This window comes from Notolepis coatsorum (genome assembly GCF_963971535.1).
Source record: "Notolepis coatsorum genome assembly, chromosome: 15".
Taxonomy (NCBI): Eukaryota; Metazoa; Chordata; class Actinopteri; order Aulopiformes; family Paralepididae; genus Notolepis; species Notolepis coatsorum.
In genome coordinates this window covers 18,359,831-18,376,785 of record NC_140179.1, presented here as the reverse complement: position 1 = coordinate 18,376,785, position 16,955 = coordinate 18,359,831, and the positions used below count along the sequence as shown (strand labels likewise).

At 44.1% G+C, this 16,955-nt stretch overlaps 2 protein-coding genes across 2 annotated transcripts in view; both read left to right on the top strand.

Annotated features, from left to right (window-relative positions):
- samm50l (sorting and assembly machinery component 50 homolog, like) overlaps positions 1–13,554 on the top strand; it is a 34,299-nt gene extending 20,745 nt beyond the window's left edge. The window contains exons 7-15 of the mRNA XM_084330089.1: positions 943–1,030; positions 2,484–2,612; positions 4,840–4,911; positions 5,118–5,204; positions 5,871–5,941; positions 7,837–7,904; positions 8,267–8,413; positions 10,272–10,413; positions 12,634–13,554. Coding sequence (XP_084186215.1) covers positions 943–1,030; positions 2,484–2,612; positions 4,840–4,911; positions 5,118–5,204; positions 5,871–5,941; positions 7,837–7,904; positions 8,267–8,413; positions 10,272–10,413; positions 12,634–12,679 — 850 coding nt within the window. The 3' untranslated portion in view covers positions 12,680–13,554. The remainder of the gene's footprint in view (positions 1–942; positions 1,031–2,483; positions 2,613–4,839; positions 4,912–5,117; positions 5,205–5,870; positions 5,942–7,836; positions 7,905–8,266; positions 8,414–10,271; positions 10,414–12,633) is intronic.
- Positions 13,555–13,641: 87 nt separating this feature from the next.
- The window catches only part of ttll12 (tubulin tyrosine ligase-like family, member 12), a gene marked incomplete at its 5' end in the record, with an annotated part of 98,807 nt that continues 95,493 nt past the window's right edge, over positions 13,642–16,955 (top strand). The window contains 2 exon segments of the mRNA XM_084330914.1: positions 13,642–13,645; positions 16,820–16,950. Coding sequence (XP_084187040.1) covers positions 13,642–13,645; positions 16,820–16,950 — 135 coding nt within the window.

Here is a 16,955-nt window from a genome sequence, read left to right as displayed (position 1 = left end):
GACCTTTAATACAATATATATATATCGAATGAAAGCCCTATTTGTTGCCTGTCGATTGCCATTTCAAGCGACAAAATCCGTTCAGCGGTTCTCGAGTTACATGCTGATATGTGAGGCGTGCGCCAAAATACAGGGCAGACTTATGTTTTTTTCTATTACCACCCGCGACTCCTGAGGCTTTAGCTCCGTCAATCATTTGGCGTCTCGAAGACTATTGGACAGGGTTGTAACCAATGAGTGTGGCTTTCCAATGATACCCCACGTGGGGATGAGCGCATCAGAGATCTAGGTAAAAAGTCACAAGCGAAAATGGGAAGAGAAAAAAATGCGGAATGCATTGGAGTCGAGAAAACTGAAACCTGCAGAGCTTTTTCTTTTCTCCCAGTTTACCAAAATCGCCCCTAATCACTAATTTCTGAACAGATTTTTATGAGATTTGGACATGTACTACATAAGACTTCAGGCTATGGACCCGTGTTTTTCAGCCATACCAATATTTTTGGATATATACTTTTGGATATTGCAACTACTACAGAAAGACGTGAGTAACAAGTTCAAGTTCAACTCAAGTTCTATGACCTATGTTACTCTATTTCATTAGCACTAAAAGTGATTTTCCTTTATTGTATCATACACTTCAGAATGTTATCTTTCAAAAGAGACCAGGCTCATGCATGTGCTATAAGTATAAAGTATAGTATACATGAACTAAAAATAGACAAATGTCATCCGTTTTCGTCGACAAAATCTAGACTAAAACAAAAAAGACAAACTGACTAAGACTAAAATGCTCAGACATTTAGTTGACTAAAACTGACTAAACGAAAAATAAATGAAGATGACTAAATATGATAAACGAAAAAGGAGCACTTGACACATGACTAAGACTAAAAATGTGTGTGTGTGTGTGTGTGTTTCTCACTGTGTGTCTCCCTGTTCCAGCGTCACCCTCAACATGTACAAAGTCACCGGCCAGTTTCCATGGAGCTCCCTGAAGGAGACGGACAGAGGGCTGTCGGGAGAACTGAACGTAAGTTACTCTAACCCTTTAACATGTGTGTGTTTTAACATGTTTTAACATGTGTGTTTTAACATGTTTTAACATGTGTGTGTTTAACATGTTTTAACATGTGTGTTTAACATGTTTTAATGTGCGTGTGTTTTAACATGTGTTTTAATTAGTGCTGTCAGGCGATGAAATTAATCTAATTAATTACAGGATTTGTAATTAATTAATCGCATTTTAATCGCATAACCATTTTAGGCCTGATATTTTATATTCTATAATCATATTTCAAATGGCATGTGTCCGGATGGCAGAATTCAGTGCTGTATCTACAAAAACCTTCTGTTTAATCATCTTCCATTTATTCATTTGCTTAGATTTTTCAGGTCTGGTAAATTTTTGCATGGTGTTATTCAGTCAAAGATAAAAAAAAAAAAATGTAATTGCTATTCTCATTTGGTTCATTACAATTTACTCAAGCTAGTAACAGACGGGCACCCAAGTGGCGACCCATGTAACACGTTGCGTCGCGAAGCGGCCGACCCGGGTTCGATTCCCGGACCTGCCGTCCTTTGCCGAATGTCTTCCCCCCGCTCTGTCTCCCGTTCTTCCTCTCTCTCTCTCTCTCCCGGACTGCCCGGTAGAACAAACAAATAAAATTCTACAAAAACATACTGTACTTTTCGCACTATAAGCCGCACCTGACTATAAGCCGCAGCAGCTAAATTGAATGATGTGTACATATATAAGCCGCACTGGACTATAAGCCGCAGGTGTTTTAATGTTTAATTACCATATGTAATTAGCATTGGGACACAATACTGTCGGACAAATAACAAGAATTAACTCATTTACAAGTTGTATTAAGTTTAGCAAATAAGGGAACAGATAAATAACATTTCAATGCAGTCAAAAAAGCAATATTTAGATTTTTACATTTTCGGGTTTGGTCACGTCGAGTCACATATAAGCCGCACCGTTATATAAGCCGCAGGGTCGAAAAATTGGGGAAAAAGCCGCGGCTTATAGTCCGAAAAGTACGGTAATTAAAAAAAACATTCCCTGAGATCCATAGATGTCCCTAGAATCAGATACCAAGAACATGCAAATGGGCCATTTAAAAATGAATGAATAAGATTATTAAATATATATTTTCTTTTTATAATTGTTGAGTTCATTTTCATAACGTGATTATTTGCTTGTGTAATTAATTAATCTAATTAACGCGATAAACTGACGGCCCTAGTTTTAACATGTGTGTGTTTTAACATGCGTGTGTTTTCTAATCTAATCTATTAACCAAATTTGAGGGATCCTCGCAAAAAATGTGTGCAAACTTTATATATATATATAAAAAAATGCGCCGATATATAGTATATCGACATCTGCTTCTCTTTTATTTACTCCCCAAATATGGGCATGGGCCCCGGAAACGGGTTCTCCAACGTTCTGTATGTTCTCCTCTCTCATCCTGCAGTTCCCTCTGGGCAGGACCAGCCACACTCTGAAGTGGGAGGGCGTGTGGCGCGAGCTGGGCTGTCTGGCGCGCAGCGCGTCCTTCGCCGTGCGGGAGGAGAGCGGGCACTCCCTGAAGTCTGCCCTCTCGGTGAGCTGCTCTCCCTGACCTCTAACCCTTCACCCTTACACTCTCTGACCCTAATCTCTAACCTCTCACCCTTACACTCCCTGACCCTAATCTCTAACCTCTCACTCTTACTCTCTCTGACCCTAACCTCTGACCCTAACCTCTCACGCTTACACTCTCTGACCCTAACCTCTCACTCTTACTCTCTCTGACCCTAACCTCTGACCCTAACCTCTCATGCTTACACTCTCTGACCCTAACCTCTCACGCTTACACTCCCTAACCTCTAACCTCTCATGCTTACACTCTCTGACCCTAACCTCTGACCCTAACCTCTCACGCTTACACTCTCTGACCCTAACCTCTCACGCTTACACTCTGACCCTAACCTCTAACCCTTACTCTCTCTGACCCTAACCTCTAACCTCTAACCCTTACACTCCCTGAAGTCTGCCCTCTCTGTGAGCTGCTCTCTCTGACCTCTAACCCTAACCTCTAACCTCTCACCCTTACACTCCCTGAAGTCTGCCCTCTCAGTGAGCTGCTCTCCCTGACCTCTAACCTCTCACTCTGACACTCTCTGACCCTAACCTCTCACACTCTAACCTCTAACCCTAACCTCTCACGCTTACATTCAGTCATTCACACAACGCTTTTATCCACTTACAAGTTGTGTACAACAGGTCAGCAGGAAGGTACAACTCTGGCAGCTAAGGGTCAGTGAGATTGTTCATCTAACAGTGTTGAACTTGAGTGCTACAGTCTGGGAGTGCATAGTAAATTTAGTAAAGACATTAGCATAGTAGGTAGTAGTATAGACATATTAGCATAGTAGGTAGTAGTATAGACAATAGACATATTAGCATAGTAGTATAGACAATAGACATATTAGCATAGTAGTATAGACATATTAGCATAGTAGGTAGTAGTATAGACATATTAGCATAGTAGGTAGTAGTATAGACAATAGACATATTAGCATAGTAGTATAGACATATTAGCATAGTAGGTAGTAGTATAGACAATAGACATATTAGCATAGTAGGTAGTAGTATAGACATATTGGCATAGTAGGTAGTAGTATAGACAATAGACATATTAGCATAGTAGTATAGACATATTAGCATAGTAGGTAGTAGTATAGACAATAGACATATTAGCATAGTAGGTAGTAATATAGACATATTAGCATAGTAGGTAGTAGTATAGACATATTGGCATAGTAGGTAGTAGTATAGACATATTAGCATAGTAGGTAGTAGTATAGACATATTAGCATAGTAGTATAGTAGTATAGACATATTAGCATAGTAGGTAGTAGTATAGACATATCAGCATAGTAGTATAGACATATTAGCATAGTAGGTAGTAATTAGGGCTGGGCGATATAACGATAACGATAAATATCGCGATATATTTTAATAATCGATATCGAATATCGATACCAGAGACAGTGGACAGACTTGTCTTTCTTGCCTGCAACTTAAAGTAATGGCTTTGCTTGTCCAAATGACAATACTGACCAAATTCAGATTTCTTTTTCTCTTGTCCATTTATTTTGTTTGCTTTCTAATTTAAAATACATTTTGAAACCGTCTGTACACAGTAGGCTATGTGTGCTAGCAGAACTAGACTCCAGTCACGAGTCACAGTGCACATGTGCGTGGTTTGTCCACCAAAAAAGCGCCAAAAGATCGAAAATAAACTAGCAGAGCCAGAACTGTTCAACTCCTCTGGAGCCACAGCCAGCAGAGAAGCCGGTTTACTTTAGCTTTTAAACCAGCTGCAGCCTGAGAACTGGAGTGTGAGGGGATGTAACACTAAAGATGGCGGCAATGACAAAGAATTGCTGCAAAATAAACATACATCTGTTGTTAAAACATTTTTTTTTTTTTTTTATTATTATTTTTTTATACTTATAACAATTCGATAATTATCGATATCGAGAAATAAAATAAAATTATCATATCGTTATCGCGATATGATTTTTTTCCATATCGCCCAGCCCTAGTAGTAATATAGACATATTAGCATAGTAGATAGTAGTATAGACATATTAGCATAATAGGTAGTAGTATAGACATATTAGCATAATAGGTAGTAGTATAGACATATTAGAATAGTAGGTAGTAGTAGTATAGACATATTAGTGGATTATATATTAAGTTACTTTCCCAATCTTGTCCACTTAACGCTATATGTTGTTAATTTATTAGCTAGATAGACTAAACTACCTGTTGTGTTACAGCACTCCATGTCTATTGACACAAGGAATTCTGCCATCTTCCCCAAAAAAGGTGCCTTGCTGAGGATCAACCAGGCAAGTGTCTGTCTGTCTTTCTGTCTCTCTGTCTCTGTCTGTCTGTCAGTCTGTGTCTCTGTGTGTCTGTCTGTCTCTGTGTCTTTCTGTCTGTATCTCTCTCTCTCTCTCTCTCTCTCTGTGCAGAATCTTGTTATTTTGCCCAATATTATATAGTTGTATCCCTGCCACTCTGCCAGCTGATCTCTGATGTGTGTCCCCTGTAGGAGCTGGCTGGTTATACAGGAGGAGACGCCAGTTTCCTGAAGGAAGACTTTGAACTGCAGCTCAACAGACGTCTCTTCTGGGACTCTGTAAGAATACAAGTCTATACCTCTGTGTGTTAGCTAGTAATACAGATATATCCCTCTGTGTTAGCTAGTAATACAGATATATCCCTCTGTTTTAGCTAGTAATACAGATATCCCTCTCTGTTAGCTAGTAATACAGATATATCCCTCTGTTAGCTAGTAATACAGATATATCCCTCTGTTAGCTAGTAATACAGATATATCCCTCTGTGTTAGCTAGTAATACAGATATCCCTCTCTGTTAGCTAGTAATACAGATATATCCCTCTGTTAGCTAGTAATACAGATATATCCCTCTGTGTTAGCTAGTAATACAGATATCCCTCTCTGTTAGCTAGTAATACAGATATATCCCTCTGTTAGCTAGTAATACAGATATATCCCTCTGTTAGCTAGTAATACAGATATATCCCTCTGTTAGCTAGTAATACAGATATATCCCTCTGTTAGCTAGTAATACAGATATATCCCTCTGTTAGCTAGTAATACAGATATATCCCTCTGTTAGCTAGTAATACAGATATATCCCTCTGTGTTAGCTAGTAATACAGATATCCCTCTCTGTTAGCTAGTAATACAGATGTATCCCTCTGTTAGCTAGTAATACAGATATATCCCTCGGTTAGCTAGTAATACAGATCTTTATTACACATGTTTTCTTTCTGCTAGGTCCTGTCAGCCTCCCTGTGGGGCGGGGCACTCTACCCTATAGGAGGACAGCCTTCCTGCATCGCTGACAGGTAGGGATACCAGAAGATGTATTTTCTAAATGTATTTTCTGTTTACTGCAGAGTGGAGGGATTGGGAGATGCATGTTACTGACCAGACACTCTATATCAGTGATGGCTGTTTACTGCAGAGTGGAGGGACTGAGAGACCCATGTTACTGACCAGACACTCTGTATCAGTGATGACTGTTTACTGCAGAGTGGAGGGACTGAGAGACCCATGTTACTGACCAGACACTCTGTATCAGTGATGACTGTTTACTGCAGAGTGGAGGGACTGGGAGACCCATGTTACTGACCAGACACTATATCAGTGATGGCTGTTTACTGCAGAGCGGAGGGACTGGGAGACCCATGTTACTGACCAGACACTCTATATCAGTGATGGCTGTTTACTGCAGAGTGGAGGGACTGGGAGACCCATGTTACTGACCAGACACTCTATATCAGTGATGGCTGTTTACTGCAGAGTGGAGGGACTGGGAGACCCATGTTATTGACCAGACACTCTATATCAGTGATGGCTGTTTACTGCAGAGTGGAGGGACTGAGAGACCCATGTTACTGACCAGACACTATATCAGTGATGGCTGTTTACTGCAGAGTGGAGGGACTGAGAGACCCATGTTACTGACCAGACACTATATCAGTGATGGCTGTTTACTGCAGAGTGGAGGGACTGAGAGACCCATGTTACTGACCAGACACTCTATATCAGTGATGGCTGTTTCTAGTAGTTTCAGTCTCTGCAGACTGTTGATCCTCCTGTGTTTAGTGGACTCTCTAGTAGTTTCAGTCTCTACAGACTGTTGATCCTCCTGTGTTTAGTGGACTCTAGTTGTTTCAGTCTCTGCAGACTGTTGATCCTCCTGTGTTTAGTGGACTCTCTAGTTGTTTGTCTCTGCAGACTGTTGATCCTCCTGTGTTTAGTGGACTCTCTAGTAGTTTCAGTCTCTACAGACTGTTGATCCTCCTGTGTTTAGTGGACTCTCTAGTAGTTTGTCTGCAGACTGTTGATCCTCCTGTGTTTAGTGGACTCTCTAGTAGTTTCAGTCTCTGTAGACTGTTGATCCTCCTGTGTTTAGTGGACTCTCTAGTAGTTTCAGTCTCTACAGACTGTTGATCCTCCTGTGTTTAGTGGACTCTCTAGTAGTTTCAGTCTCTACAGACTGTTGATCCTCCTGTGTTTAGTGGACTCTAGTAGTTTCAGTCTCTGCAGACTGTTGATCCTCCTGTGTTTAGTGGACTCTAGTAGTTTCAGTCTCTGCAGACTGTTGATCCTCCTGTGTTTAGTGGACTCTCTAGTAGTTTCAGTCTCTGCAGACTGTTGATCCTCCTGTGTTTAGTGGACTCTCTAGTAGTTTCAGTCTCTGTAGACTGTTGATCCTCCTGTGTTTAGTGGACTCTAGTAGTTTCAGTCTCTACAGACTGTTGATCCTCCTGTGTTTAGTGGACTCTCTAGTAGTTTCAGTCTCTGCAGACTGTTGATCCTCCTGTGTTTAGTGGACTCTCTAGTAGTTTCAGTCTCTGTAGACTGTTGATCCTCCTGTGTTTAGTGGACTCTAGTAGTTTCAGTCTCTGTAGACTGTTGATCCTCCTGTGTTTAGTTTGTCTGCAGACTGTTGATCCTCCTGTGTTTAGTGGACTCTAGTAGTTTGTCTGCAGACTGTTGATCCTCCTGTGTTTAGTGGACTCTAGTAGTTTGTCTGCAGACTGTTGATCCTCCTGTGTTTAGTGGACTAGTAGTTTCAGTCTCTACAGACTGTTGATCCTCCTGTGTTTAGTGGACTAGTAGTTTCAGTCTCTACAGACTGTTGATCCTCCTGTGTTTAGTTTGTCTGCAGACTGTTGATCCTCCTGTGTTTAGTTTGTCTGCAGACTGTTGATCCTCCTGTGTTTATGTCCAGGTTCTACCTGGGTGGTCCCACCAGCGTGAGGGGCTTCGGGATGTACAGCGTCGGGCCCCAGAGTGAAGGTGAGTACGTCACGGGGAACGCGTTTCAGATTCAGATTCCTTTATTGTCACTTATTTCAGTACTTTACAGCAAGAAGAGTGAACATCTATTTATTGTGGTCCCTCGACTATAGCAGCTTCCAATAATAAAAAAATAAAATACAATAATTTTAGAATAAAATAAGATGACTAAAATAAAGATTACTATATACAGGTCTAAAAAGTGTGCACAGTGCAATACAATAAATTGAGCATAAAATAAAATAAGCCTGCTCTCGCTCTGTGTTCAGTATTATGACCCTCCTCTCTCTCTGTGTTCAGTATTATGACCCTCCTCTCTCTCTGTGTTCAGTATTATGACCCTCCTCTCTCTCTGTGTTCAGGGGACTACCTGGGCGGCGAGGCGTACTGGGCAGGGGGCCTCCACCTCTACACCCCCCTCCCCTTCCGGCCGGGCCGGGGGGGCTTCGGAGACCTCTTCAGGACCCACTTCTTCCTCAACGCCGGCAACCTCTGCAACCTCAACTACGGTGAGTTCTGATGACCCCTGACCCCGTACTGACCCTGATGACCCTGTACTGACCTTGATGACCCTGTACTGACCCGTACTGACCCTGATGACCCCGTACTGACCCTGATGACGCCGTACTGAACCTGATGACCCCGTACTGAACCCTGATGACCCCGTACTGAACCTGATGACCCCGTACTGACCCTGTGCTGACCCCGTACTGACCCTGTGCTGACCCCGTACTGAACCTGATGACCCCGTACTGACCCAGATGACCCCGTACTGACCCTGATGACCCCGTACTGAACCTGGTGACCCCGTACTGACACCGTACTGACCCTGATGACCCCGCACTGAACCTGATGACCCCGTACTGACCCTGATGACCCCGCACTGAACCTGATGACCCCGTACTGACCCTGATGACCCCGTACTGACCCTGATGACCCCGTACTGAACCCGATGACCCCGTACTGGACACCACTGAACAACACAACGGACGGGAGCAATTAATGTCCCTGGTGTCCGGAGAATAACTCCCCTTCCTTCAAATATTCCCTTCCGATATTTGAATTCAGTCATATTTAGCAAATTATGTCGTAAAAAAAGGAGAAACTCTGGCTCCAGATGCAAAGATATAATTTATATTTGAATACTATAATAATTATTATATTTTAATAATATAATAATCGATTTTAATAATATAATTACATGTTTGCATCTGGAGCCAGAGTCTGCGGTTTCGCCTTTTTTATTTATTTGTATCCACTTTTTCTCCCCATTTTCTATTTTTCTCTCATCCCAATTTCGTATTTCCAATTCCTCCCTCCCCTGTCTTGAACGTTGCTAGACTATGCCTCCCACTGGTCGGCTGTAGTGAGGATAGAAGCCTTGCATCACGTGTCCCCTCCGGTACACGAGGAGGCAGCCTGTCGCATCTTTTCGCCGCAGCAGCTCGAACTCTCAGTGGCGAGGAGTAACGCGTGGGAGGCTCACGCTGCCCCCGATACTTCCTGTTTCCGCCGCACCGGCGTCACCCAACCGACCTGTAGGAGTCGCTGTCCACAACGTCCAATCCCCACCCACCGCCTTTCCCACCCTCTAACACTGCCAATTGTGTTAGTATGATGGCCGGCCAAGCCGGTAGCAACGGCGAGAGCTGGGCTCGATACCAGCATCTCCTGCGTTAGTGGCGAGCGCCTTGCCCACTGCGCCACTCAGCCGCCCGGTTTTTTGCCTTTTTTGATCCTGTGACCAGCATTCACACTTCCCACGGTGCCTCTCTCAGCCTCAATAATCCTGTTTCCTGCCCAGGGCCTGGTTTCAACACATCTTATCAGACATTGGGGGAGGATTTTTGTTCCAGATTTGAATTCAATAGTCACTGGGAACTATTCGAATACTATCGACAATGCAATAGTCTCAGGTTACATGGCTCAGAAGTAAAATGTGGAATCCGGAGTTTTTTTTTCCTCATGCATTTTCATTGACTCCAATCCAATGGGTGCAATACCATCCAAGAGACGATAGGGGGCGGTATTTGCCCTTTTCGAGATCAGAGCCAGTCCCAATGATAACGTGAGGCTGGATGGATGAAAAATGAATGGATATCGCTAATAAAAGAAATAACGAGAAAACTCTAGATTTCTCGTCGTTGGCACCCAATGTGTTAATAGCGAACGTGACATAATCAAGCAAGCTAGCTGGCTGCTGTCATGGCTACCAGCTAGATATCTGCGAGTCGCAGCAGGCTAACGTTATTTCCAGGAACAAAAGCGTTCATTCAGAAAGTTACATCGTTGTGACTGTTAGAATATTAGAAACTTGATGCCTATCCCTCATCTCTGTATGTCTCTCCTCCCTGTATGTGCCTGCAGGCGAGGGTCCGCGGGCCCACCTCCAGAAGCTGGCGGAGTGCATCCGCTGGTCGTACGGGGCGGGCATCGTGCTGCGTCTGGGGAACATCGCCCGGCTGGAACTCAACTACTGCGTTCCCATGGGAGTCCAGAGCGGAGACAGGTGAGGAGAGGAGAGGAGGAGAGAGACTGGAGAGAGGAGACGGAGAGGAGTGGAGAGGAGAGGAGAGGAGGAGAGGAGAGGAGACAGGGTGGAGACGGGTACAGAGTCCAGAGCGGAGAGAGGTGAGGAGAGAGGAGACAGAGTGGAGAGAGGAGACAGGAGAGCGGAGAGAGGAGAGGAGACAGAGAGGAGACAGGAGTGGAGAGGAGAGGAGGAGAGGAGAGGAGACAGGGTGGAGACGGGTACAGAGTCCAGAGCGGAGAGAGGTGAGGAGAGAGGGGACAGGAGAGGGGAGAGAGGAGACAGGAGAGGGGAGAGAGGAGAGGAGACAGAGAGGAGACAGGAGAGGAGACAGGAGAGGAGACAGGAGAGGAGAGGAGAGGAGAGGAGAGGAGAGGAGAGGAGAGGAGAGGAGAGGAGAGGAGAGGAGAGGAGAGGAGACAGGGTGGAGACGGGTACAGAGTCCAGAGCGGAGAGAGGTGAGGAGAGAGGAGACAGAGTGGAGAGAGGAGACAGGAGAGGGGAGAGAGGAGAGGAGACAGAGAGGAGACAGGAGAGGAGAGAGGAGAGGAGACAGGAGAGGAGACAGGAGAGGGGAGAGAGGAGAGGAGACAGAGGAGTGGAGAGGAGAGGAGAGAGGTGAGGAGACAGAGAGGAGAGAGGAGTGGAGTGGAGAGGAGAGAGGTGAGGAGACAGAGAGGAGAGAGGAGTGGAGAGGAGAGAGGAGAGAGAGGAGAGGAGACAGAGGAGAGAGAGAGGAGAGGAGAGGAGAGTAGAGAGGAGAGAGAGAGGAGAGGAGAGGAGAGTAGAGAGGAGAGGAGTGGAGAGGAGACAGAGGAGAGGAGAGGAGACGAGTTTATTTACAGTAAATTTATTTAAAATAGCTGTTATTTATTTCCATATTATTATAATTTTTCAAACCTACAGGGAGCCACTGCAGAGTGGCTGAAGAGCCGCGGGTTGAGAAACTCTGACGTTACAGCTCAATTCACGCTTTGCCCCATTGTTGCTTTTTGTAATGTTCTGTCTCTACATTATTTAACTTTTCATTTGCTGTCGCCAATGAAAACCAGCTCACTAAGCTCAGACTGTTGTTCTATGGTATTTGAGATATCGCTTATCTGGCCCGGCATGCTTGTTGGAGCAATTTATATGCGTTTCTGCATTATTTTCCATCTGGATGTCATTCCGCCTGCCATGTTGGACAAGGATTTATTTTTTTAAACAGAGCGTGAAAATATCAGTTTTGAAAAATATCCATTTACGTGTCGTCAAGGCCTAAAGGCCTCTGCATGCTACAGCAAATTCAAAGCAACTTCAACACAACATCGGCGCGATTTCAGCACGCTTGTTGCAGAGAGTCTTGTAGACTGTGTTGCGAGGGCGTTGCGTACCAGTGTCCAAAATCTAATCTAAAGACCCGTTGCGTTGGTATTGCGTAGCAGTGATTGGTTGGTAGTGAATGGGGGCGGGGCTGTCTGTCACTTCTAGTGTTCCTGGCTCGAGACCAAAAGAGAACTTTCTGACAGGAGCTCGAGACCAAAAGAAAACTTTCTGACAGGAGCTCGAGACCAAAAGAAAACTTTCTGACAGGAGCTCGATAGCTAGTGTATTGTTTCATTACACTTGTTTAATTGTTTGTTTAAAATGAATCAAATGCAGGAACGTATTGCAGAGGAGGTCCGAAAGTACCAACATTTATATAATAGCTGGTCTAAAGACTACAAGGATGGCATTATGACGATGAATTCGTGGAAGGAGATTGGGGAAACAATGGGGATGGACTGGGTTGATGTGGCGATATAACTATATTACACTATATACAAGAACACAAGCGAAAACAAACATAAACAGGGCTATTATTATACTAACGATGTATGGTTGAGAAGGGAAATCCGTTTGTAATTGCTAGAGTGCGCACCTTCGGCTGCCCAAAGTATTCAGGCGGGCTGGGCGCGCTCGAGCCGCACATCCGGGGTACATTTTGTTGCATCATAGGCTGCGCGTTGATTTTGCAGAAGCATAAAGGTAATGTGTCTGCAACACCGTTGCTTTGTCGATGTTGTGTTGAAGTTGCTTTGAATTTGCTGTAGCATGCAGAGGCCTTAAGACTATTGAACCTCTATACTACGGGGAGTTTGGGACAACTGTGTGTCCTTGACGTAGTCTCTTACTTCCTGCCTCTCCCCCCCCCCTCTCTCTCTCTCTCCTCACACACAGGATATGTGACGGCGTCCAATTCGGAGCAGGAATCCGCTTCCTGTGATGTCATCACCCAGCCGCCCAATGGCACAGCAGTAGAGAGACCACCGTGTGAGAGGGAGAGAGAGAGTCACTTGTGATCTGTTGTAGAGTGTAACACTATAGACATAATCCATCAGAATGCATTGTCATGGAGAAGTGTCCCCCCCCCCCCCTCCCTCCCTCCACACTCCTCTTTTTTTTATATTTACTGATGATGTCACTGTTTGCTGTGGTCGTAATGAGTTATTTATGTTTCTGGCCAATCAACGAGATTAGTGCAAATCCCCACTATCTCTCTATTTTTTTCTCTCTCTATTCCCTCTTTCTCTCTCTCTATTCCCTGTCTCTCTTTCTCTCTCTATTCCCTCTCTCTCTCTCTCTATTCCCTTCTTCTTTCTCTCTGTCCCTCTCGTCTCTCTCTCTCTCTCTCTCTCTCTCTCTCTCTCTCTCTCTCTCTCTCTCTCTCTCTCTCCTCCCCCGCCTCCCAGGAATGTTTCTTATCTAGGGGCATGACTTGTTAATGTTGAGATTTAACCCTTCACAAACCACTTTGTGACCATTCATTCGACCTGTACTGAGTAACTGACTGGATGCAATATAGCCGGAAAGAGACGAGTCGTTTGAATCCAGCACTTTGAAGAAACGAGAACGGAACAGAAGGGAATTCACTCTGTGTGACGGAAGGGAAGGAAACAAGTCGGATGTTTGACCTCTTCCTCCTCCCCCTCCTCCTCCTCCTCCTCCCCCTCCTCCTCCGTCTCCTCGAACGCAGCGGCCCCAGAGAACGCAGGAGCCGGGGGCCCCTTGAGCAAGGTGCTCTTACTGTCAGTCCTTTTTGAAAACGTTGTTAAAAACTGTTCTATTCTGCACTCAAATAAATCCTTCTGTTCCCCTGTTGTTCTGGTTCTGTCTGGTTCTGTCGGGAGGATGTCGTTATTTTATAAAACATATATTTGTATAAAAATCGTATTAACAGATTGCAGAATGGGTACAATACAGTACGGCTCAATACACACAATTGTTAAGGAGAGCAGACCAGAGAAAGACTTTCGTCTTGTTTACATCAGGGTCCCCCCTTTTCAATTCATAATGACATTTATGACATACATGACATACAGATATAATCATCTAATCTAATCATGACATTTATGACATACAGATATACAGTACTGTTACATTTGTTACATACAAGATATGCAAATATACAGTACTGTTAAACAGATCCTAACCGTAAATATATACATACGAGGGGGAGGGAACTGTACATTAGGAGGGGGTGGGAAGGGGGGTTTGGACAATTACGGGGGCCAGTTTCGAATTGCAGCCTCCCGTAGGTGCTCTTTTAGAGTGGTTTTGAAGGTGGGTAGTGATTCACATTCCTTTACAGCTTTGGGTAGGGCGTTCCACATTGATGTGGCATAATTGCAAAACGTGTTTAGTCCCTTGTTTGAGCCGAATCTGGGTTTAACATGATTTGTGGAGCTCCCTCTGGTGTTGTGGTCGCGGTATTCACTGACCTTTGGGAAGTATTTTGACATGTACATGGGTATCTTAGTCGTGTAGTGTATCTTGTAGACCAGGCCCATTGCAAGTTGCTGTACTCTGTCGTCTACTCTAAGCCATCCTAGGTAGTCAAAGTGGGCAGGGGTTAGGTGGGTTCTAGGAGTAAGGTCAAGCAGTAGTCTGACCAGTTTGTTTTGTGATGTTTGTAGTCTTGTTTTTAGCGCCTTTGAGGTGCTTTGGTACCATGAGGTGCAAGCATAGTCGTAGTACCCTTGAATGAGTGCTCCTGCCAGAGTCTTCAGGGTATTCTTGTTTACCAGAGAGGAGATCCGGTACAAGAATCGAGTTTGTTGGTTGACTTTTTTTTATTACATTGGATGCCATTTTGTCACATGAAAGATTTGCCTCTAGGATGGACCCTAGGTATGTAATTTCATCTTTCCTTGTGACAATATCGTCACCCACTGTAACTGAGAAGCCGTTGGCCTTGCTGAGTTTGTTATTTGAGCCGAAGAGAATGGACTCTGTTTTACCCAGGTGTAATGATAGTTTGTTATCAGCGAGCCAGGTGCAGATTCTGCCGAGTTCTGAGCTGAGGGTTTTTTCAACCTGTAACTTGTTCTTGTCGGAGACCAGCAGGGCTGAGTCGTCCGCGACTAAGGATTTGGATGGTCGACTATGATTGGCCAAAATTTGCCGTTAGTCGATTATTGGTCGACTAAAAAAAATAGTATAATATTAAAAAAATATAAAAATGTATCATTCCATTTGGGCTGTGGGGGGTGCTTAATGTCTGAAGGAGTCGACTGAAGGCTTCTTGTCCTCTGCAAAAGCATGCAATTGGTCCACTGATGGATACATCTTGATATTTATCTAGTCTAGTGTGTTCATTAGATGGGTGAAATCCTCTTTCAGTGCCTCTGTGCCGCGTTATTTTTTTCCCTAGCCGCATTTCTGGCAGACGCTCTGATTGGCCACTGACTGACGCTCTCTGATTGGCCACTGACATGTTTTCCCAATCGCGTGACGAGCTGTGTCTTTGCCCATTTCCGCGTCGAACAGCCTGCAAACTACCTGGCTATCGCCATGCTCTAAGACAAACTCTAACCGTAACCAACTTCGAAAGAGTGCCTAAGCTTAACCAGTGTAGAAACAGGCGTTGGCCAATCAGAGAGCGTCTTGCCAGAAATGCGACTAGGAAAGAAAATAACGCCTCTATGCCTGTTTTCGTAGGCAGTTAGCTTCTGGTATGCGTGCCATTAGCGTTAGCCACGCTTCTAGGCCTCTTTTCTTTTGGAAAGAATGATACAAATATATATATATATATTATTATTATTATTATTTTTTTTATATTCGACTAAGAGGTTGGCTAGTCGACTACGGCTCCTTTTGACCGATTAGTCGACTAATCGACTAATAGGGGTCAGCCCTACCGCGAACAGGAACAAGTTGCAGTCACAAGCTGATGACATGTCATTTGCATAAATTAGGAACAGTAGCGGTCCTAGTATGCTTCCTTGTGGAACACCACAGCTCACTGATAGACTATCAAAACCAATTGCTTTTAGCTTGTCAATCAGAATGGAGTGATTGACAGTGTCGAAGGCCTTATTTTGTAGGTCCAGCATGACCATGCCGCAGTATTTGCCCCGCGTCCACCTCTTGTTTGATGTGGTTGTTCAAATAGAGAAGGCATGTGTCAGTGGGATGTTCTGAAGCCAGATTGGAATTCGTAGATTAGATTTTTTTCCCGCTAGGTGCTTTTCGACCTGTTCGTAGAATTTTTTTTCCATGACTTTCGAAATGGAGGTAAGAATAGAAACAGGGCGGTAGTTGCCTGGGTCATTTGCTGCCTTTTTTGTGCAGGGGGGTCACTCTCGCGAGTGGAGGATATTGGGATATTGGGGACATACTGTGTTATGCATTGTCGATGGGGACATGGAGTTTTTTTTTTCTTGTTTTGTTTGTTTTCAGGTGTTTCCATAATCTCACCACGTTATGGTTGGGTTGTCATTGAAGTATTTGAAATATTGGGTTGTTGTGTTTATGCTGTTATCTGTGTTATGAAACGAGAATGTTTATTTTTGGAGGGGGGGTATGTAAGCTATTTAATGTGTTCTGTTATTATTGAATCTGTTAATTAAAATGTTCAATCAATCAATCAAACGTGATTAGGTGGAGTGGCGCCCTCTTGTGGTTTGTTTTGGGGAAGAGTGGGGTGCGCGCGCCTGTCCGAGGCCCGTGTGGTTGAAGAGGAGAGGAATAAAGAAAACCCGTTGTGTTGATGATCAGCTATCAAGTCTCCCGTGGTTTTATTTGACTGTAGTGTAAAAGTATAAGCAGACTATTCCTCGGTTACAGGTGTAGTGCAAATATTTGTGTAATAAATAGATAAAATAAGGCGTAGTGTTAAAAGTGAATGTTAAAGGTGAGCGTTTGTTTAAAGTGAATGTGTGCGTGTGAATCTACAGTTAATAATAATAACAAACAAATAATATTTAAAAAATTAAAGCACCCACAATGCACTGCTCGCTCGGGACAGCTGTTGGGCGCGCAGCCGCAGAGCAGAGAGCAGCCACTTCCGGGTCGCTCTGAGCTATACGTGAGTTACATTATTATAATAAGCATGTCTACAACAACACAACGGAAAACCCTGCAGTTCTGAATGGAGACGAGGAGGAGGATGAGGTCGTGTTTAACAGCTTCCTGGCTCTTCACTCCCGAGCTCTGCAGTCCTCCAGAATCCCTGCCCTGTACTGGAAGAGTCTGTTCTACAAACTGACCACCGAGGTCTG